Source organism: Falco cherrug, chromosome 8 (assembly GCF_023634085.1).
Source record: "Falco cherrug isolate bFalChe1 chromosome 8, bFalChe1.pri, whole genome shotgun sequence".
NCBI classification, from domain to species: domain Eukaryota; kingdom Metazoa; phylum Chordata; class Aves; order Falconiformes; family Falconidae; genus Falco; species Falco cherrug.
In genome coordinates this window covers 44,894,648-44,918,410 of record NC_073704.1, presented here as the reverse complement: position 1 = coordinate 44,918,410, position 23,763 = coordinate 44,894,648, and the positions used below count along the sequence as shown (strand labels likewise).

The 23,763-nt window shown below is 50.0% G+C and overlaps 1 protein-coding gene across 1 annotated transcript; it reads right to left on the bottom strand.

The window, feature by feature from the left end:
• Positions 1 to 17,596: 17,596 nt before the first annotated feature.
• Positions 17,597 to 23,763, bottom strand: LOC102051862 (protocadherin-10). The gene is made up of 4 exons (XM_005434831.3): positions 20,666 to 23,763; positions 19,499 to 19,557; positions 19,306 to 19,394; positions 17,597 to 19,057 (listed from the first exon to the last, which is right to left on the bottom strand). The coding sequence occupies exons 1-4, from the start codon at positions 23,150 to 23,152 to the stop codon at positions 18,798 to 18,800; spliced, it is 2,895 nt and encodes a 964-aa protein (XP_005434888.1). The 5' UTR covers positions 23,153 to 23,763; the 3' UTR covers positions 17,597 to 18,797.

Below are 23,763 nucleotides of genomic sequence, written 5' to 3'. Positions count from 1 at the left end.
CGCGCCCGCTCTGCTGACCGCACCGCCCCCCCCGCGCTCACAGCCGGGCTCTCCGCCGCACCGGGGCGGAGCCGCCGCGCCGCTCCGCCGCCGTTCCTGAGCCTGCAGCGACACCGTGTGCTGCTCCGCCGCCTCGCACGCTCCCCGACAGCGACCGCGGACCCGCTCGTCTACTCCTCTCTCTTTCCCCGCCCCCTTTCTTTTTCATTATTTGCTCCTTCTTCCTTTTTCTCGTTTTTTCCCCTTCTTTTCTCTTTCTTTTACCTTCCGTTATTTCTTTTTGTCTCGTTCTTCGTTTCTTTCCTACTTTATTTTTTTATTATCTTCCATTCTTCTCTATTTTTTCTTTCCAACTTATGCTTTCTTCTCTCCTCTTCCTTCTTTGCCTTCTCTCCCTTCTTTTTTTTTCTTGTCGTCCTGCCGTGCCCTATTCTTTATGCCCCTTTTTCTTCTCTTTTCTTCGCACATCGCAAGTTGCCTCCGGCGTCGCGGCGGCGATTGTTTAAGTCGGAGCCATCAGGGTAATTAGAGGACAGGAGCTCCAGAGTGCGGTACTCTAACCAACAGGTAGGCTGTTAGGTACCAGCTCCGTTTTGTGTCTAGAGGCGACATATTTGCGTTATGTAAATCCGGTCTATCGCCTCTTCTTTCCCTGGTTTCTCATTGCATACAGTCCTTCTTTGCCTTTTTCTTTTCTGGATCTCCCGGATCCTTCAATAAGATGATCTGGTGCATCCTGTTCATCTCCTTCATGGTTTCTTCCTTTTTTCCTCTTGTCATCTTGTCTCCTTCCTTTCCTCCTTTCTCTCCCCCACCACATTTCTGTGTGCAGCAATAGCGTTGGTGACATGCTAGTAAACGAATTTATTTGTTTCTTTTCTCTCTCTTCTTTCTATTGCTTTACTTTGGTTTCATTTGCTTTTTTCTCTGCACTGTTCCTTCATTCCTTCTCTTCTTTCCTCTCTCTGTGTCTCCTCTTCCCTGTTCTGCTTCCCCTTCTGTTCTGCTCCTCTCTTCGACTCTGCTTTGTCTGCTTAACCAACAAGTTTTCTGTATGACTACGTCACTCTCACCATGAAGCACGGACGTGCCCTTTGGCATGAGCTCTCATTCCTATTCCCTAGTCTTGTTCCACTTCCATCTCTTCAGACAAGGAACACCCTTCCTGATTCCCTACAGTCTATTTCCATCTGCATGATCCATGTAAGGTATTTGCTTCTTTCAGTCAGGCATGCTCTTTCAGCACAACACAGCAAGAACCTCAGTACATGGGCGCATTAGTCCCCACATAATACCTCTTACCCCTCAGCATGCAAAATTCACAACGGAGTTAAAACCATGGCACTACCACTGAGAACATCCCCTTGACTCTCAATACAACCACTCCAAGAAACGCATTAGGGTCCTTCCTCTATCCATACTCTCTGTCACTTGTTCACACTGTGCCTGGGAGCGGCAAGAAAGGAATGACAGCAGGCAGTGCTGCTTTCGTGCTCCAATCATAGAGTATCTTAAGTTGTAAGGGTCCCAATAAGGATTATCGAGTCCAACTCCCAATCCAGGCAACATTCAGTCCGTCCAAGATAAAGATACCATAACGAAACAGGAACAAAAGTACAGCCGTCTCTCAAATTCATGAGCGACTTACCTGTAGCATCACTGGTTGCTTCTTCAGAAAAGGTTTTCAGGAGAAGGGAAGTGGTTCTGATTCTAAAAAGGACAATTCCCCTTTGTGTTATCAGTGCTTTCTGGGGAAGATGGATGGGAAAAAATGACCCACGTTCTGCTAAAGCCTTGGTATCACTGGACAGTGCACAGTGGTCCCTTATGCACTTTATCACAAGGGAAGCAGGAGTGACACCTGAAAACTACGGACATTCTTTCAGTGTCAACCTCAGCACAGAAGACTGGAAAAGCCATCACCCACACTGGAAGCCAGTTCTTCATAACAGGAGAGAGAATAACCAAAGGATCCCATTCTGCCATACTGAAACACAAGTTTTGCCAAAGTGCGAGGATATGCAGGACTTCTGGAAGTCCTGAGAGGATCCCAGGTAAACAATCTTGTGCGCCAGGCACCATCCCAAGTTTTTCTACTTTAATTCTCTATCCCAAGCACTGGAAAATGAGGTCTCCAGCTAAACAGACATTCTCCAGTTCACTAATGACACAGTCCATGTTCTACACAGCATCTTCACTTCCTCAGGGAAGACTCTTCCCTACTCAGTCACCCTTCCCATGGTAGGTGCCCCAAGCTCTACTCCATGCCACTCAGAAGTTCGCTGCCACAGTACCCAGACAGGTCTCCACCACAACAGTAATACATTTTTTTTTTTAAAGAAGACAAAGTTACCATCTCCCACCTTAGCAAAGCCAGGTGCATGGCTGTGGGAGGATTTCAAAAACTATTTGAACCTTCAGGGCAAAATCCACCACCTGCCCACAGAGCTCTCGTCCACCCTCATTCACATTCACCATCACCTGCCCTGAACTCCCGCAGGCAGCCAGGTGCAGCACACCAAGTCTTGCAGCCACCACATTTCCCACAGCTGGGTTAAGGATGAGAGTAACTTCTGCCATTACCTCTGCAGCTCATGTACACAGACCACGATTCAGAAGATTATTGAACATGATTGTGCCTACTGACCTTTTTGTATTCCTGCTGCCTGATCTCCACAGTGCTGCTGGTTTATATGGAAATCTGTTGCTGAAGGTAGTCAGGCTTTCTGTTGACAGCAATGACGTCTTGATTCCAGATCCATCCTTGATGCCATTTTTATATGGCCTATGCCATCAAAACACAAAGATTAACTCTTCCTACTGCGTCTTTGTAACTTACCTGCATTTCCTCATCTCAACCAGTGACAGTGTTTTCTCCCCAAGGAAGACAGACTGATCATATTTCATATCCCAAATCCTTGTGGAAGTTTAGCCTTTGAAGAGTTGCCTTTCCCTCCACCGCTGCTCTTGAGCAGAGCAACCCACAGTAAACAGCAGAAAGGACCTTTGGCAGACACTGCTGCTGCTGGGGACTGACTTATTAAGGCCATTAGCACATCTCTATTGCATTTGTAACACCCACACAGGTTTTGTCCTGTTGTTTAGGTCTCCACAGGGATTTTCTGCAGTCTCACAGAATTATTACTATAGACCACATGTAAATGGACAGAAACAAATCTATCCTACCAAGCAGAACACCATTTGTTAACTTTTTCCAGGTGCACACAACAGAATTGATATTTTTGATAACAGAGGATGGAAAAGTAAGATTCTACAAAGCACAATTTTTGCCAAGTTAATCTGGAGACAAGTTTCTGGCTTCTGAGTTTCCTCGAGTTTTCCATCAGTTTGTTTTAATTCGTGTAGCTGAAGAAAATAAAGGTTTGGGTAGAGATCACTGTCTTGACTTTTGCATAGGAAGAGATGCTGGAACATCTTCCATCAATCAGTTCATCATGCTCGCTCCATGTGCATCCAGGATGAGAAGTGTTTAATCAGAATAGGTTTTGGTTTTGTTCCACACACACACCCACTCTCCACTTATCAGCTTGCTAAGTTAATCCACTTACCTAGAATAAGTACATCTTCACTGGAGAAATATTTCATGCCATATTAATAGGGATGAAAGTATAATGTTGATGTCAGTAAAAAGAGCACCATTTTATTTTCAAGTATCTTAGGGCTGTGCTAGGATCTAAGTTAAGTTTGCTGTAAAATGTATTAGAATGTTTTAAATCAGTAAAAAAGCTGTTAACGAGATGACAAGCACTGATGTCAAGCATACAGGACACGGTGTCCTTTTTCCTGTGGTCTGAACACTTGTCAGCATCGTTTCTATCTCCACCAAGCAGAAGCTTGAATAAATGGTCCGTGATCTGAGCTTTAGTGAAGAATCAAAGTGTTTCTACATGTAAAAAAATAGTTAAAGAATCCGATATAACCTACATGTTGGAAGAGTTGTTTCTTGCTTACTCAAATCCAGTGCATGCGAGATTCTCGCATTCTGATGAAATCCAGCTACTACCCGAGTAACAGTAGGATAGTGGGTGGCATTGGCAAATCCTTAAGCACTTTAATGCTATCACAGATGTACAACTAAGATGTCTTTTATAACACCTGCATTTATAGCAAGAAGCTACAAAGGTCATAAGAAAAAGCTGAGATGATCCTGAAAAAAGCTCCAGGTTTGTGGAAGGCTTAGTTTAGCTACTCCAATTTTGGTCAGTCTCAGAGTATTCCCTGTGCCTCTCACTAAGCAGTAAGACATGAGGAGTGGTGATCCACATCAAGAAAGAATCTGTACAGAAAAATCAGTAAGAACTACTCACCTTTACACCTTGAAAGCTCATCAACTGTCTGAGCATTACCCTGAGCCTCTTTCATTAGACAGGAAGGAGTGGAAGCCTAGTTAAACTGCTGCAAAAAAATCCCACGAGTTTCGACATCCCAAGTTCAGTTTATCCATCAGAGCTCATGAAGTCAACACTGGATTCCTAGATAAACACGTACAGCCGAATGGCAAACACCAGCCGAAAGGTTCGCTTTTTCTGCCGTTCTTTAGACAGTAGAGACGGGCAAGACTTTTCCTGGCATATTTGGAAAGCTCTAGTTCGACGTCCACTGAACTCAAAGCATGACTTCAGTTACACTTTGAGACAAGTAGAGGAGAATCGTCAAGAAACAGAAAAGCAGCAGCTCCGGCAGAATCGCTCCCATGACACAGGGCGCTTCCAGCTTTAACCATCCTCGAGATGGAAAGTGCCGCACTGCAGCTCCAGATCATCCCGCTCAGGGCGACTGTCCCCATCGACAGGGATGCGGAAAGAAGAGCCCGTCCCCTCCTGAGAGGCAAGCGAGCTCCGAGCTCACGCTGTCGAGTTTGGTTTCCTACGAAGCGGGTCCTTCACGTCTCTAATGCAGTTCAGCAGTTAGAGCAGGGCACAGAAAAGCCGAGGTCTGGTTTCAAAGCCTTCCTGAGACCGAAAGCTTTTAGACCAGTCTCCCCCACCATTCAGTAGTGCCCTAATCACCGGGAGAGGGACCGCCCGTACGGAGTCCCACCGGTCCTTCAGCGGGGCGCTCCGCCCTGGGCGATGCCGGCGGAGAGGCCGGGAAGGGGGGGTCACCTGGTCGCTCAGCGGCCGGAGCACGCACCGCCGCGGGGTTCAGTCCCCGCTTCTGCACATTCCCTTCGGCAGCCGCCGAATATAAGGGGGGCAGGCTCGGAGAGCAGGGAACGGACAGCAAATCCGCCCGTTTCCACCTCTGTCCTTCAGGACACTGGCAGAGTGGGAGCCTCCGTCCCCTGGCCCCTCTCAGAAAGCTGCCGGCGGTGCCCGCTGCCGTGTGCCGTTCCCCCACCACCACCGTCCAGGCGGTGACGGGAGCCGCGGCGGGGTCCGGGGGAGCCCCCCGCAGGCCTCCTGCTGCCCGGCTCTCCCCGCCAAGCCCAGCGCCTCCTGCGGGCCCAGCACCCTGAGCCAGGCGCTGCTCGCCCGGGGAACGGCTCGGCTCGGCGCAGCCCTCCCGCCGCCCTCCGCGGGAAGCGAATAGCCGTCCCACTCGGAAAGCGCATTAAAAAAATATAATAAACAGTAAAACCCCCAGCCACTTCCAAACCGCTCCCAAGGCAGCGCGCCCGTCCCCGGCAGGGAACGGAGCCACCGGCCGACCGCGGGGCACTCCGCTTCCGCCCCGCCGCCGGAAGTACCGGCGGCCTTTGCTGCTGCTGCCGCCGCGGCGGTGCGGGCCGGAGCCGCAGCGGGGCGGTCGGTCCGGGGCAGGGCTGCCCCGCAGCAGCCGTCGCGCCGCGCGGGCCTGGCCCCTCACTCATCCCCGTAGATGGGGGAAGCGCCGGGCTTGCCCGTTCCCAGCCGCGGCCGGGTGGGGCTGTGAGGAGCCAGGCCCTCGCCCTCCCCGCCGCCGCTCCGTGCTTCACCCCCAGCTGCCCAGGTTGTCGGCCGGGGTTACTCCCAGCGGGGTTTATGGGCCGTCTGGGCTTTCTCACGTCTTCAGTGTTTCAGGGGTACGGTGCCCCCGGGCTGCCCGACCCCGGGTTCCTCCGCTACGGCAAGGCGCGTCTGCTCACACACAGACACCAACACCCCCCACCCCCCCCGAGGGCGGGCAAGGGGAGACGCCCTCCTGCAATACCCGTTTTTGCTATTCACCCCGTGATGAGGCTCGTTGACAACCCCTCTGCGCCCCCCACCGCCCTCAATTAACGCAGCTGACAGCGAGGTGTCCGCAGCACCTCACAAACCCGTTTTCCCGGGTGATAGCGGGCACCGAGGCCCGCCGGCGGGCTGAAGGGTAGCGGCCCTGCCCGCACCGCTGCGGAGCCCCACAGGCAGCTGCGCTGTTACAGCCAGCCCGCCCCCTCGGCTGCCCGGCCCTGGGAGGGGCTGAGCTGGGAAAGCTCGCCAGCTGCTCCGGGAAAACACACCAGGTACCGTTAGAGGTGCAGGATAAAACGTGGAGAGTAATATTTATGGGCGGCAGTTAGCACCGACCCAGGGGAAAGGCGGACGAGATCAGCTTCCTCCCCCCCGGGGGTGCGGGATCTCGAAGGCAGGCGCAAGTTCCCCGGGAGCTGGCCGAGCCTGCGAGGCTAGAGAGATGGTGCCCATGCCCGGCCTGAATCCCAGTTCTCCGCACATTCGTGCGGGATCCTGTCCCGGGGGGTGGAGCCCCCATGTTGTACCCCCCTGGAAGAATTGTGCGGAGACCAGGCATCCCGGGGAGCTCGGCTGCCCGATCCCATCGCCTTTCATTTGCTAAGTTCTTTCCCCAGACACCATTAGAGCTCCCGCTTGGGAGCAGATGGTTCGCCTCTGTCCCGAGGTTCATCCCGGACAGATTGCATACAATTTATTAATAACGCAACAGATGCTCGGGCACTTTCCAGCTCAGATTATATTTCCTGATTGCTCAAATCCCGATGTGGGGGAGCTGCTCTCTTATCTTCCACGGCCCCTTTTTGTGCCTTACTAGCACCGACCTGACAAGGAGGGAAAGGCTGAAGCCCGTCCTTCGCCCCGCACCGCCCCCCACTCCAATCCTGCCTATAAGCGTACAGGAACCGAACCAGGTCTGGTGCTAGCCCGGGTTCGGTCCTCCCAGCCCCGTGTCCCGGAGGGAACCGGCGCTGCGTGCTGCCGGGGCCGCCCCGCTCCCCGCGGGCACAGCACAGACGAGCCGTCGGGGCCCTCCGATGCTGCTCCCCACGGCGGGGCTGGAAGCCACCTCGCCCGTTGGCAGTCCGCCGCGTGGGTGCCTGGCAGGGAGCGACATGTTGTGACTCCTAGTAAAACAGCAGGAGTTGGAACTTAAACCCTTTATTTCCAAGGGTTATGCTAACTGGGTGGCGGAGATCCAGGTTATCCCTCCCGGAGATGCTTTCTGAATTGTGGGAATCGCTGTATGGAGGCGAAATTAAAAGAACCCCATGAAGAAAAGCAATACTGCCTTTGACACGAACCTCCCCCAGCCTTGGGCAGTACGGGCAGCGAGACAGGCAGAACTGAGGGCCAGTGACCCCACACCTTCCTCCCTGACACAGGGTCTTAAGAGAGGAAGGGGATGTACAGGGAGAAACTGCTTACGCCCTGTGAGACCTGTCCTGGAACTAATGACGATGCTTTAAGCTCCAGAAAAAGCCATCACAGACCTTTCAGCAACACTGCGTTCAATTTTAATGTATAAAATGGGCTTTTCTTTGCTCTGTAGGGAGAAGCACAAAAGCAACAGGTTGTTTATACTACTGAATAAACTAAATGCAGGTCTCTGAGGGATCTTACACAAACCACTTACCTTGAAACACAACCCCACGGGAAGGTGAACTATGAAGGGATGCATGGTTAATGTTTTACATCTTCAGAGCAGCATCCAAGTGGCTGGCTCAGCACCAGCTAGCATTAGGTATCACGAAAGGTAGGGGCTGTGGTTATAATCTGGAATGTAGAAATAACTTGTAAGGTATAAGCAGCTGGACATTTGGGGCTGCAGTTTAGTGGAGCATGATATAAAGGTTAACCCTAAAGGCTAAGGGCTTAAATTAAGTCTTGAAGCTGAAGGTTAATTGTTAGAGTCTGAAGGGAAAGTGCATTTATTATTAGGATGCATGCCATAGTGTGGTTTTAAAAAAGAAATAGGAAGCATGGCAATCTTTTCTGCTCAGTGGCAGCTGGGCTCAGTAAAAGGCACTTCTGTGAATGCAGGTGAGAGACGCTCTCAGCAATAACAGCAGAAGAATATTAAAGTCTGTTACATTTTTCATAGCTCCTGACATTTACAATATAATTCCACTTCCTTGCATTCACCATGCTTCCCATGCCCAACAGATTTAGTGCAGGGGTGAGTTTTCTTCATTTCAGCCTCTGTAAATAAAGTAAGACAATTATGCACTTGCAGGAAAAAGAATTCTTTCTTCCTTGCTCTGCAGTAGGGAGAATTGTGTGAAATGATGGCTTGCCACAGAAAGGAGAATCAGGTTGTAAAAGTGGGGGATCTTGTGTTAAGATGGCCAGTGAGCATAATGTGAGGGGGGTGTGTGTGGGCTATCAGAGATGGAGGTCTTCGTAATTTCAGGCAGAAACCATGTAAAACCTCACACCCTGCTCCCCCAGCAATTTTCTTTCCTACCCATAGGTTCCCCTAATAACACAGATTTCCTGAAATGCCCACCAGAAAGGGAATGAAGGGAAATTCCAACACTGGTACAGGGTTCCTGGTCAGATAGTGGCTGGTTTATCCAGTTTTCAGTGTTCTGCCCATCTTTCTTCCTTCTTTCTGTAACAACAACTACAAATATCGCACAGCAGAAATTCTTACAGACCGTTAAATCGGACAAATCTCTCACCATACACCGTAGGTTTTTCTTTCACTTTCCTTTCCTGCACATCTGCTGTGCAGGTCCTGAAGGCCATCTTCTTTTTTCTTTCACAGACCTCCCAAACACATATGTCCTCAATGAGTTTCCTAGGCCAGGTCACAGAATAAAGCAGAGAATGAGGAAAACCCACAACAGCAACAAAATTGTTTTCTGCGCTGATAAGTGTTCTTCAATTACTTATCAGTTTGTCCCCCTGACAAATTGTCACCACAGTGAGCAAATCTTTTAAAATAACACACACATTTTAAAGGAATGTGTAATGAAATGATCTGTTGCTGTTTTGCTAATTTTCAGTGATGACTTCCTCATTAACAAACTCAAAAAAGGGAAATATAAGGCATATCCAAAATAACAAACTTGCAAAGTAGAACCTTCTAACAAAATAAGCAAAGCCAGAAGGATTAACTTCCTCATTTTTTTCCCTTATTCCACCATAATTGCCTTTAGAGTGAAAAGCTCAGCTGTACTGTTCATCACTTGGAGGACACATCCATAAAGACAAAATGGAAGCATGCTCTGAAAGATCAGCCAGATATACATGCAGACGAGAACTCAGCCCTCCCCAGAGCAAAGGCATGTAGAAGTGTTTGGGGAAGAGAGAAAGAGGTGGGGAATCAGGGTGGAGGGAGCCACTATTCAAAGCAGGAAAAAAATGTTCATTACCCGCATGCAGACTCTGCTTCTGCTGGTACAGATTTTTAAGCAGGTACTGGTAGTGATGAGGGTGCAGGGTTAGGCACTGGGGGTTGTCCTTGTACAATTTGACAGGAAGGCACAAGCTTCCCTTTGCACAAGCTTTCTCTAAGCTGCAAATCCAGTACAAACCTCTGCCCACATTGCCAGCAGAAAGAGGTGAATTGTCATCAGTGATTCCCAAAGGCCTGGGCAGTTTGGAAAACTGATAGGACCAGCTGGTCCTCTTCCACCTCTCCTAGGTCATACCACAGTCTTAGCAAAAACTTAGCAAAAGCTCTTCTCAATGCCTTATATTCCCCAGACTTCTGATGTTTAAGGTTAGATGAATGATCCTGGGCATTGTCAGGGAAAGACACTTCTGCTCAAGCAGTACCAAAATTACGAGGTTGCCTATGTTTGAGGTGGGAGTTCAAAAAGCTGGGGCAGTCAGCAGAGCCTGGCTGGTGTGCAACCAGTAGCAAGGCATGGTTAGTACAGGGTACATCCAGGCCTTGCTAGGCTCCTGGAATCTCGGTTCCAAATGAGTGAAACAAACTGGTTTTCTTGATAGCTGTGCAGAATATTGCATTGGGCTATATGTTGTAAGCAAATGTAATGCAAAAAGGGAAATGTCCAAATTGTCTCTTTTCTCTCTGTGGCCACAGCAACATGTCCATCTCTTTTAGGTTAAAGAAAGGAAAAACATGTAATCACAGAATCACAGAATAGTTGCATTTGGAAGACGTCTCTGGACAACATCTAGTCCACTCCCCTCAGCTCAAAGCAGGTTGCCCAGGACTGTGTCCTATAACTGATTTTACTCCCCGTGTTTGATTCTTTGGGATCAGCTTTCAGCATTTGCAAGCTGAAAAAGTGGATTTGTTTGAAGAGTTTTGCTTGGTTTGTTTTCTTAGAGATGTGTCTGCATCATTCTTGTTTTGGAAGCCTTTTTATGTACATGAGCTTAAAAACATTCTCTGTCTTTGTCAAGCCTGCTGTTCTCTACTCATCTTTAAGGCAATAACCAGCAGTATGCATACCAAAAGATTTTACTGAAAAAAATCCACTGTAAAGCAGCAAGCAATCCAGTTAAGCCAATGAATGACAGCCCCACAACCCCAACCTAGAAAACACTAAAAGCTGCATCTAGATTGGGACATAATTTGCCACCAAAATTAAATAAACAAACAAACAAACAAATAAATAAATAAATCAGGCCTTAAGCACCAATGACGTTCATGAGGAAAACAAAAGCTAGTGCAGATTAGCAGCCTTTTCACTTGGAACTGGTGTTAAAAACAAACAAACAAACAAAAAAAACCCCAGAAGCCTGACTCTCAGTCTCAGCCCTTGTAACAAATCCAGATAACACACAGTCCACTGTGTTTTGCCAACTGCAAGATACCAGGAACTGCAAATTTCCATCAGCCACCCTGGTGGCAGCATGCACACCTTTCCCTGGTCTCTAATTTTTTTCCTTTCCTCAACGTTTTGGTCTCTTTTGGGCCGGTGCACACTCAGGCCCGCTCCACATGAAAACACATGCTTATGAGATCTGCTGTCTCTGGTTGCTGCCCAAGGCCTTAGTTTGGCCAAAGGTCTTACTAGAAAGCTGTAGATTGAGGGATTCTGCAGCTGCTTTATTTGTTCCCAAGGATGTCAGGCAAATGCTGTTCTCCCAATTTTTTGCTAACATAGTCTCCTAGTCCACTGCCTTGTTTACCATTTCTTGGCTTTTCCACTGAATTCCAGAAAGAAACCAGACACAATCCTAATGAAAAGCTCGGCATGTAAAGGGAGAATTTATATTTCACTTCTTTCTTTTGTTATTGGTTTTACAAGTGATTGCTCATCAGAAACCAATTACCCCAGAAAGGCTTGGGTTTGGGTCCCTACTGATGTTAGCAGGATGAATAGCCTCATTTACAATCTCTCAACTGGAAAACAAAAAGTAATGATAATAATAACAATAAAAAAAGTCTTTCCTAATTCTCTCTGCCTCTGCTGTAATTCACAAGAAAATTAAACTAATAACTCTCTTCTGTGAGCATGTTATGCAGATGCCAGGAGTCAGGGATAAATGGATGAAACTATCCCAGGCAAAGTCCCTGGGGAACGAACCTCTGAGCAGACAACTGTTATGCCTTGCAAGATTCAGAACTTCTCCAGAAATGCAATCTATACAGAGAGAAGGCTGTTTCATTTTTCTTTCTTCTTCCCCCCCACTCCTTTTCACTTGAATTCCACCTTCAGACAACAAAAACTTCCATGATTTTTTTGCTGGACTCATTTCCCACTACACCTCCATTTACTGTATGCATATAGATGTTCTTTGTGAGGACAATTTTCAATGCCAACAGAATCAAGCTTTTCACAAGTGGCTGCCAGAGTGGTCTTCCTTCTTAATTCCTTTAGCAGACAGACAGTGCTTTACTAGATAAGGAAGGGTTGAGGGAAGACAGGACTGTCCCCATTTTGTTCCCAGGCTCTGTGCTGTGATTTGTCCCTGCAGCTCAGATCCAAGTTTTAATATTTTTTTTCATCTTTTAAAAGACGATATAACATTAAACCAAAGTCTGTAACTCATCCCTGATGGTCTCCAAGACAGAAGGAGCAGACATGATCTTCTAGTTCCTCCCTTGCAAGACTGGAAGTGTCTTGCTGGTCAGCTGGGATATCAGGTGTAAATTCACCCTGGTTTTCAGACACCACAACACTGCACACAAAATGGCTCAGTAGACACAAGCAGCAGCAGATAGGATGGTTTCATCCCAGCTGAGTGCTGGTGGTGCTGTGCAGCATGTGGGTAACATGGACAGAGCACAGTTTTTACTGGGGCTTTGGCAGTTTGCAGCATGGGATCTTCATTGTTTCACAAGATGACTGAGGCTGAAAGGGATGCCTGGAAGTGACTGGGTCTGCTTTCTGTTCACAGCAGGGTCAGATTTGATCCATCCTCACCAGTAAACTATAACAGATATAAAACTTGAGCCAAAAGAGTGGCAGAAAAGAGGGCATGAGGGTGGACCCTGCAACTACAGTAGGAGCATGCTGAAGTCTGTTCAGATATCAAAGGAATACAACCATCATGGTAAGTGTCATCTGACAGGCACTGGGGAAGTCAAGTGGCTCATGTCATGTGGCACAACCAGACCAGAGGACTCTTGGGGAACATGGGAAAAAGTTGAACCCCAGCTGTAGATCTCCTTACATACTGGGACAACTACCAGATTATTTTGCACAGGGAAACTAAGGGGAAGAAAAGATGGTTTAGGTAAGCAAAATGAATATAACATTGCATTTCCTGGCAATAGAAAAATTAAGCTTTAGTTTCAGGGTCTGATTTCAGGATTACATTCCTGAGTTTGGTCTTCTAGAGGAGACTCAAAGCAAATACCAAATATGTTCCTCTGGTCTCTGATAAAATGCCACTGACAGACAGGTGCTGGGCACATAGGGCTTTATCTCCACTTCTGGTAAATGATATTAAAGAAAGATCAAGAAGGAGATTGGGGACAACAGGGATCCTACAGGTGGGATTCGGCCTCAGGTCAAACTCCTTACATTTAGATACCTGGATGGAGTATCTGTACTTAGGGGAACTTTGGAGATTTAGTCAATACAGACTGAAAAACTGCAGCACAAGAGCAGTGATAAACCGGGTGCAAAAGAACAGCAGCTCTTTAACAGAAAAATAAAGCCTAGAGCCCTCAGCTCTCACCCTTGTCAGTATGAAAAATATTTGCTTTTAGTTAAAACACCAGCAAATATGAACATGGACTTAAGAGGAGACTCATCAGACTAGTCAGGCTTCCCTGTGATGCTAGACTCTAACCTCTGAATTTCAGATAGACTTGGGCTGAAAAAAACCCTGTAGAGATCTGTCTTTGCGCCACAATGATTTCCAGTGCTTTTTAGGGGAAGATTTGGATAGAGAAATTCAGTGACTCATTGCAATGGAACAGAACAAATTCAGACAGCTCCTCTTTTCTCTGGGTTCACATAGCAATTTAACCCCAATTTTTCTATTTCACGTGCAGTCTGCTATCACAGAGTCTCTGCATCCCAGCCTATCATAAATCCTACTAATGCTCGTAATAATTTTCTTGATTGATGGTTGCTTTTCCCACTTCTTTTTAGGTAAGCAAAAAGTATAAGTATGATCTGTTTTCTGTGCAGGCAAAATGTATGATAAGACATTTCTGGAGCTATTTAATGATATTTTCTGTTGTAGACATTATTGAAATGAGCGGATTTAATATGAAGACCTTAGTGAACCTTCTGGGAATCTTTGCGCTCTCTTCATTTCTTCTGATGCATTTTTTCACCTGTTGTTGCAGATATTCCTAGCAATGAATTAAAATAAATATCTTATCACAAATGCCTGCAGTTCCTCTGGATGTATTTCTGATGGTTGACTGCACAAATGTTTTATTTTTCAATCCGTTTAACATGAACTTGTTTGCCCTGCTTCCTGGCATTGGAGAAACACTTTGAATTCCGAATGCTGAAATAAAAATCACTGCTATTGTTTAAAACATGCAAAAATGTATCATTTATTCAAATGTAAGATTTGTAAATCATTAAATTTCATAGGAGGCAAATCATTAGTCAAAGTGCAGACTGCACTAGAGGTCATATTTAATTTATTTTCAAAGCCTTCATTCGTGCTTTTTGGTCCAGTATGTTGTAAGTTATTCAATGCACAAAGGTGTCTACTTATGTCTCACAATAATTAAGCTGATTAAGTCATATTATCACTAACAGGAAGCATTAATTTCACTTGAGTGAACACTGCAAACAGAGTCAGTGACATTTCCACCACTTAGATTGAAAACACATTATAGGCAAACCAGGGAGGCAAAAGCTTCACTTAGCCCCAGCCTGTTTCTTCATCTGATCTCTGTGGAGGAGTTGGCAACTGATTTTTTCAGAGCAGTAAGAAAAAAAGAGGTGCAAAGGAGCAGGCAAAATCAGCACGTGACAACCATGCAGACCATTTTTCAGTGTGGCAGAGGCTAAATTATTATGACAAAAACTAAAGGATATTTATTTCTACAAAATATCTACTGAGCTCAAAAAGGAAGCAGGAGGAGGCGATCCAGCCAAGAACAGCAGGCAGTTCTGTACAGTGAGTGCAGGGAGGTATTTAAGACACTGAGGCAATTTGAAAAGAAATCAGGATGGACCTTGACCCCGTCTTGGCTAAATTAAGGTGTGTTTGTTCTGGCATCATCTGCAAGTGAGAAGAGAAGAAAACAAAGCCCTGCCATCTTTGGAGACTGTAATTAGCCACTAAGTGCCACAGACTTCAGGCTGGAATCAGGACTCTCCAAGGTCAATGAGCAGACTCCAGTGGTCCCCATGGATTTTAGCGCTGTCCTGCTGATACTGACCACTCTGGGGAGCTGAAACTGCCTGTATCCCTGGCTCTACCCAGCCTAACCTGACTGTATGCCAGTGCTGTGTCCCTGCTAAGGTTTCTGGGAGCTTCACCAGCTGCTACTTGACTTCATGCATGGCAGACCAAAGTAGAGCTGAGCACCAGCCCCTCTAGGTCTTCCTCTTTGTCCTCTTTTCTCTCTACCTCTGGATTAATTTTGTCTCTCTGGTACATGTTTTCAAGTCATTACAGAGAGATAAGTCTATCCAAAGAGTCTCTTCAACAATAGCAAGAGCATGAAAAAACCCTATTTGTGCTGTTGCCCAGAAGCACTATGGGCCTGCCTAGCATGGCCTGCAGCGTTTTTCAGCCAAGTGCACCACATGGCAGCTTTCCCGTTGTTGTAGAAGCAAATCTCACACTGGCTGGCAGGTCCCTGAAAGCCAGATATGCCTCTGGATCTCTGAGAGAGCTGGAATATATGAGAGGGGCATACAGAGAGTGTTCTGTTTAGTATGTCTCCAAAGCAGCTCTCATGCCCAGTGCATTACCACACTACAGAACCTTGCTAATGCTCATGAACTGTGCAGGACTGTAAGCACAGGAAGAGTTGTAAAAATAACTGGTTATAGGGCAAAGACCTTGCATTTTTAATGACACCCTGTACCTATGGGAGCTCTTCAGAAGAGATCTCATCTATTAGATGGACGATTCTGACCAGGCATGCCCTTTGAAGAAGGGGTAGTAGTGTGGCTGAATTAGGTTTAAGCAAATCCTCTCTCTGCTAAAGCAAGCTCCTTTTTATTTTCCTTTTTATCAATGTGTTGATTGAGAGAAAAGATTGAAACTGAGCTCTTGTCAGCCCAGGATTTCCTTCAACTAAGTAAAAGGAGATCATCAGGGAACGTGGGGTGTCAGGACGCTAGGTGGGCTTTGTATTGACCCTCAAATCTCTTTTGGAAAAGGCCTGACCTGAACATGCAAACCTGGGGATCAGCAAGAGGCACAGACGTGTGCGTATCTATCTCATCTCTTGTGCTGGGGATGGCCAGGAGTAATGGAGAGGGAGGCAATTTACTGGACATCAGTTGAGCCGTGGTAGTAGGGGTTAAAAAAATGCCAAGAAAATACACTGGAGAGTGACACACTTGTGGGGAGGTGGCAAAAGCTGGCTGCTTGGCTGCTCCACCCCAAGAATTTCCGAAGACAAAAATGTAAAGCATCACTTTCAAATACCTGTGGCTTTGGGGATCAATTTTGAGACCAATTTCCCTATGGGAAGCCACACTTGGGAATCTGATAAAAAATGCCAGATCCATGTGTTCATTTAGTTCCTGGATACCATGAAGTACATGTACCAGGTGCTTTTGCTCTGTAAGCTAAAATATAGCTAATGGCTTGGCTCTGCTGCAAAGGGGCTGTGGCTGAACGGCTGAGGGCTCACAGGAGAGGTGCTGCAGCCCTCTCCTAATGCCTGACCAGCTTCACCTGAAAATGGCAGGGAAGATATCGCCAGAGATAATCCAGGAGAGGGAGCTGCTTGCTGCCCCACAGGGAATCTGATCTATTTGACGCTTTTGTTACTTCTTGAAGGCAATTATTAATTTTATTATATCACTTTGCATAACTCTCTTGTTCTTTTGAAGGAGTAAAACAGGCTAACGCTCTACAGAGGTCTCAGGCAGTGGCTGTCTGGTTTTGGTTTTTTTTTTACCCTCTGCAGAGGCTATTGAAGAATGCACTCAGCATAAGATCCCTCATCCTACCAACTAATTGGGACAGGGAATATTTCATCTACTCACAGCCAGGCACATGTGAGCTGGGACTGAAGTCACCAGAAGCAGCCAGGTCCCTTTCATGTCCAAAGACACTGTCCTCCTGAGTCGCTGGCTCCCAGGGGGCTGCTTTGAGTGCTCCCTGCCTCCTGCTTCCACTAAAGAGCACAAGCACGTTGCCCACTTGTAGACAAGGGCTTTTCTGGGTTAATCCCAAAAGCCGCATTGCAGCCTCCCCAAGCCAGTCGCTGAGTAAGCAGGGGGTAAGAGAAGGACAGCCATGGTGTGGCCATCTCAGGGCTTCACCCAAAGCTGAACCACTTCCCACATCAAGTTGAGAGCCATCCCACCAGCTGATACTGACTGGCCTGTTCCCAGGCAGTTGGTCCCTACACCTGGCACACATCCAGATTATCTCTGTGACTCCCGAGACAAGCTGGTGGGTGGAGAGCATCCAGGGGAAAGCTTAAGTGAACCATAGAAAGCAATGCACAATACCAACAGCAAACCATTACTGCCAGATCCAGCCCCTCTCCCCAGCAGTTCAAAGCTCCTTATGCCCATACCTTGCTGCCAATCCCTGCAGAGTCTCTGCCCAAGCTGGAGCATAGAGCAAGATGCTGCATGACATCTCCAGCACACAGCTTCTCCTGGACAGGACCCTAAAGTTCTCCCGCATCCAGGGAAAGAGGGAAGGGGACCTTGAGCCCCCAGTATCCAGGTGAAGTGAATAAAGTGAGCTCTTCTGGGATGCTCCAACAACTAAGGAGGCCAGAGGGGGACACATCTCCTGGAGCCAAGAGCTCTGCTCCAAGAGCTGACAGCAATTCCTGCTGTCATATGCAGCTCAGGGACAGCCAGCAGCCAGGGTGAGCTATTAAAATACAATTTATTGGTACAAATCAGACATCATGAAACAAACCTGGTTTAGAAAAAGCTGTCATGTTCTGCACAGATGGATTGGAAATGAACTGTCCCATGACAGGAGCAATTGGCAATGGTGGCAAACAGACTGGGTGGACAGGTGTAGGCTGGGCAGGGTAGGGGAGAGACTGTTCTGGGGCTGGAGTTCTGCCCTGGAGGGCTCTTGACAGCCAGCTAAAAGTCCTCAAAGAGAAGCAGGGCACAGCAGGAGGTATCTGTCCTGTGCAGGTGTGTCCCTCAGTGCAGGGGTTCCCCAGGTGTTCAGGACTTGGGGAAAACAGAGATCCAGGTGAGGGCAGGGGGAGGAAGGAGGAGGACTGTCACCTGCACTGGGGCCCTCTCCAATGGCTTGAAACTGTCTTTTGTTCAGATGATGTTGCCTTGAACTAAGAGAGTTATCCAGCAGGGCCTCACCTTGTTCATCTCTCAGCTGCTTAAGCTTTCAGCTCTTCTGGCCATCCAACCTGTGTGTCCTCCAGCCCATGCTGTTCCTGAAGCAAAGACTGGTCCTGTATTCTAGGCTTTGGGTCTCCAGCCCTGCAAGTGTTGGGTCATGGTTTGAAGGGCAGCACCCAAAATGGCTGGGGTTTGCACTCATTTCCTGGAGAAGACAGACACCAATGGCTGCTCTGGTCATGCAACACATCCCACTGGATCTCAGGGACAGAGAAACGGTCTCTGTCCCAGTACATAAGGTCAGGCTTGACTGAACCAGGCTTGGTCTGCATACATTTTCCATGCCTATTGGGACAGAAATACAGACATGCAGCTCAATACATTCACACAGCCAAACAAGACAAAGAAGTGACAATGTTTACAGAGATGGACAACCCCTAAGGGGACATGGGAATAGGTAAACTCAAGGCATATTTGCTTAAATCTGGTTATATGACTCCCCATAGCACTTACTGCCAACATAGCTCTGCAGAATGAGATGGGAGTAATGCCCTCCTGCCCCCCCCCCATCACTTTTCAGTCTTTTGTCCTTAAATCCTTTCCCCACACTCTGGTGAGCCACTATCCCAGCAGCCCCACAAAGTCCAGAGTGGTCCATACATGGAGTGTGCTGTGGGTGGACCTAGCAGCTGAAATAATGCGAATGATTCCCAGGGCTTTGGGCAGAGCCACCCAGGCCCAGTGCTGGTCACTATTTCAGGTCATTGTTGATAACCACACTGTCATGCATGTCACTGTAAGTTGTCATCTTTTTCCTCTTGCCAAAGGTGGAGAAGCTGTTCTTGTTCTCCCGGCTCAGGAAGAGGGGCCCGTCTTTACTGGAGAGTAGGGTGGGCGTGCCAGGGATATAGACATTGTGCTGATAATCCAGGGCTTCGATGTGCCCTGGGTACAAGGGGCTGTACTGGGGTGTCCAGATGCTGTTCGTGCCTGTTGAAGCCTTCTGAAACTCTGGAGGAAAGATGAGCATAAGACTGGCTCAGGGGAGGTCACACCCATAGCTCAGTGAGACAGTAACATCCATGTCCCAGCATGCAAGCCTGTGCCCATATGTCACTGACCTCCCCTCTGAGCCTGGACACCCTTTCCACCCCACAAACCTCTACCGCTGCTAGTAACAGGGATGTGTTCCCCCCACAGCACCTCCACCAAGTGACAAGAAGGTCTGGTTTTCCCAGCCCCGGTGCCCCAATACTAACCAGAGACAGGGGTCACCAGTGTGCACAGCCTCTCATGCTCCTTCTGGAGGGCTCTGCGGATTTCCCCCATGTCCTCCAGGCTCTGGGAGCTAAAGAGAAGAGACCAACTCAAAGCTGCATCAGAGATAACATCCCTGTCCCCACAGCCCCCTTCCACCTGCTCCCTCTGTTCCTGCAGTGCTGGATTTGGTACCTCTTCAGGGCAGGTTGCTGTGTGCTTGGAGGCAGCCAGTCCGTGTTGGGCTGCTTGATCTGGAAAACACAGGGAAGGGCAAGGGTGGTTATTGGGACCCTCTGTTAAGCAGCCCAGACCTGCCAGCACAAGGCTTCAGTAGCCAGGGATGCAGGACCCCATTGCCTCTTTCTCCATGCCCTTTGTGGAGAAGCAAGCAACATGTTCCGATTTTAAGGAAACTGAGGCAGTGTTGAACCAGCCTCAGTTCTGGACCTTCCCCACCCTCCTGAGATATTGGGGCGTCTGGGAGTTTAAATGTCAAAGTCTGTCCTTCCGGGGAGGGAGAGGGGCTTCTCCTATTTCTGTTAATTTTAAAAAGCCTTTTTTGCAGGTGTGAGCCCAGGTCTCAGGCACCAAAGGGTGAGAGGTACGGAATTTGGCTGCATACGCGATGTCCCAGGGGGATTGCAAACAACTAGGGGGAAATCCCATTAACATATTAGAGAAGTGAGTCCAGCAGTTCGAGGAGACATGTGGGGAGAGCCTCTTGGCAGCGAATCTTGGGCTCTCCTTGGAAGGGCTGTTTTATTAAAGTCAAACGTAAGTGGATTAGACGCCTCATCACTCTCCATCCTTGTAATCGTGTTTCGATGAAAGAGTCTTTCATCGGGAAAATTAGGCATTCCTCATTTCAATACCTAACAAATGTTGACATCAAAATCCCACCCCAAAGACCCCACCCCCCTCCCTGGCAGCACAGCCTGCTGCAGCACAGGCCAGGCCTAGGTGCCAGAACTGGGGACATGAGCAGTGCTGGCAAGACCAGGAGCAGCCCCGGCTGAAGCAGTGGGACACTGCAATCAGGCTTTTGCAGTGTGAACTGCTCACCCACACAAAGGAGATGCCACCCCCACCACCCCACCTGCTCCCCAGAGCACTGCAGCACCTCCATTGCCTATGATGGGTGCAAAAGGTGGCGGGAAGGGATTTCCTCTCACCTCAGCTAGCCCTGTCAGGAAGTGGTGGAGTTTCCCACTGCCTGACAGCTCCTAATTCCCGCATTGGTCAAAGGCACGAGTTATTCTCTGGGAAAATCCGTGCCTGGTTTCTCTCATGGCAGAGGCTGAGGGAAGGGTCTGGGGGGACCCGCAGAGTGCCGATAAACACTGCCAGGCACAGTGTTACCTGCTTGGAGACCTGAAGCTGGTGGCCCAGCTGGGACCGCTTACTGGGGTCCTTCTCGTTGTTCCGTGGGGGGCTGCAGGGTTTGAGGAACATGAAGTCACTCTGGGCAGACTCAGGACCAAGGCAGACCTTGTAGCAGTAGCCTGGGGGGCCAGTCCCAGGCACATCAAGGCAGGTGGCAGCTGTGGTCCCTGCAGGGGGCTGCACCATCAGGTTGGATGTCTTCAGGCCATCAGAGGAGGATCTGGACCTGGGGCAGCAGTGGCAGCGGGACAGTGAGCAGCTGTCACCTTGGCAGGAGTGCTGCTCTCTGCGGCACCGAATGGCTGTGAGGATGAGGATGGCAAGGAGGAAGGTGAAAGAGATGGAGCCCAGGGAGACAAGGAGGTAGAGAGTGACTGGGGAGGATGAGGAGGCCTCAGGGGGGAGGCTGAACTCGCTGAAGTCGGAGAGAGTCTGAGGCATGGTCTCCACCACAGAAAGCAGGAGGGACACGGTGGCAGAGAGAGCTGGCTGCCCACCATCCCGCACCTGCACCACCAGCCGCTGCTGGGTTGCATCCTGTTCCAGAAAAGAGCGGAGGGTGCGCAGCTCGCCAGTGTCTGGTGCCACACTGAAGAGGGTGAAGTCAGTGGCCTGAAGGAGCTGGTAGGAGAGGCGGGAGTTCAGCCCCGCATCTGCATCCACTGCGGACACCGTGCCCACAAGGTAGCCAGGCCTGGCTGATCGCGGCACCAGCTCGGTGGCCACGGAACCATTGCGTGGCATAGGGGAAATGATGACTGGAGCATTGTCATTCTGGTCCAGCACAAAGATGTGGACGGTGACATTGGCACTGAGTGGGGGGAAACCCGCATCCTGTGCTTGCACCTGGATCTGGAAGCTGCGGATCTGCTCGTAATCGAGGGAGCGCAGGGCATACATGTGCCCACTGTCTGAGTTGATGGACACATAGGTGCCCACAGGCATGCCATGGATGTGCTCATCAGCAATGGAGTAGGACAGATAGGCGTTTTGTTGGCAGTCAGGGTCCAGTGCACTGACAGAGCAGATGGAGGCACCTGGTGCATTGTTCTCCATCACGTAGACGCTGTAGGAAGGCTGGAGGAAGCGTGGGGCATTGTCGTTCACATCGGACACTGGGACGGTGAGGGTGCTGCGTGTCAGCAGCGCTGGAGAGCCCATGTCCCGTGCTGTGATGCTTACATTATACTCAGGCACAACCTCCCTATCCAGTGCCTGTGTGGTGACCAGCGTGTAGTAGTTGCGGAAGGAAGAACGGAGCTCAAATGGTACATCAGGGCTGACCTCACAGCTCACACGCCCATTGTCCCCAGAGTCCCGGTCCAGAACGCTGATGACAGCAATGACAGTGCCTGGTGGGGCATCCTCTAGCACGGGTGTGGACACAGAGGTGAGGGTCACCTCTGGTGCATTGTCATTCACATCAAGGAGGTGCACAAGTACCCGGCAGTGCACGGCCACAGCTGAGGGTCCACGGTCCTTGGCTTGCACGTAGAGCTCGTGGAGGCTTGCCCGCTCATAGTCCAGAGGGCCCTTCAGCAGCACCTGCCCACTCTGGGGCTCTATGTGGAAGAGCTCCCGGACGCGCGGGGGTGCATGCCCACTGAAGGAGTACTCAATCTCCCCGTTGGGGCCCTCATCCAGGTCAGTGGCATTGAGCTGGATGACCAGGGTTCCAGCAGGGGCATCTTCAGGAAGACTCACACTATAGGAGGGCTGGTCAAAGGCAGGCACATTGTCATTTGCATCCAGCACCATGACGAGGATATGAGCTGTGCCTGAGCGCTCGGGGACACCGCCATCGAGAGCAGTGAGCAGCACCCGGTGCGCGGGTTGCTGCTCGCGGTCAAGGGCACGCTCCAGCACCAGCTCTGCAAACTTGCTGGCATCACTGCGTGTCTGCACCTCAAGCGAAAAGAAACTGTTGGGGCTGAGCCGATAGGTGTGCACCGAATTGGTACCCACATCAGGATCCTGGGCACTCTCCAGTGGGAAGCGGGCACCAAGCACAGCGGATTCAGCCACCTCCAGCACATACTCTTGCCAGGGGAAGGTGGGCGCATGGTCATTGATGTCCAGCACCTCCACCTCGATGCGGTACAGCTCCAGAGGGCTTTCGACGAGGAGCTGCAGGTGGAGCAGGCAGGTCCCCCCGGCCTCGCACACCTCCTCCCGGTCAATCCTCTCGTTCACAAAGAGGATCCCGTTCTCCAGGTTCACCTCCAGGTGCTGCCTGGCCCCGGCCCGTGACACGATGCGGAACCGCCGCGCTGACAGCGTGGACACGTCCAGCCCCAGGTCCTCACCCAGGTTGGCCACGAAGGCTCCGTGCTCCAGCTCCTCCGGCACGGTGTAGCGCAGCTGCCCACCCGCCGGGCGCGGTGCCGGGGGCCCGGCCAGCAGGAGGAACAGGAGGCAGCGGAGGAAAAGCTGCCCCCGCCCGGAGCCTGCCCAGGCACCCATGGCCCCACAGCGCTGTCGGGGGCGCGGGGTCCCACCCGCGCCCCCGCGTCCCCCCCTCGCCTTCGCTCGCCCCTCGCACTTCCAAGGAGTTTCGGGCCCCCGGGGGCGGCGGAGTGGGGGCCCTGCCTGGAGCAGGGGGGCCGAGCCGCGGCCACCGGCGGCCACTTAACCCTTTCCCTGCTGGCCTGCTGGGCGCGGGGACGGGATGCAATCCGGGCCGCGGTGCCACACCAGAATAGCCAGAATAGGTCTACCGGAGACGGACGCACCTGGGGAGGGGGCTCGCTCCGGGGAGGTCCCGTTAACGGCGGTGGAAGCTCCCGTGAGACCGATCGCTGCCGAGGGCACCGGTATAACCCCGCAGATGCTGCGCTCGTCCCCGCGGTAGATTAAGAGGAGCCCGGATCGCGGCGGCTGCCAAATCCCCCGGCCACGTCCCCCGCCGCGCTGGTCCTAACCTTTACCAGATGGTTAAGCCCCTCCAGACTTGATTACATTTCCCTGCACACCGTTTTCCTTGTAATGCGGAGTTTTTAATTACCGGAGCAGGGGGGATTACAGCCCTGGATAAAGCTGAGCCCATCAGTGCGGAGGCACAGAAAGACCCCCTC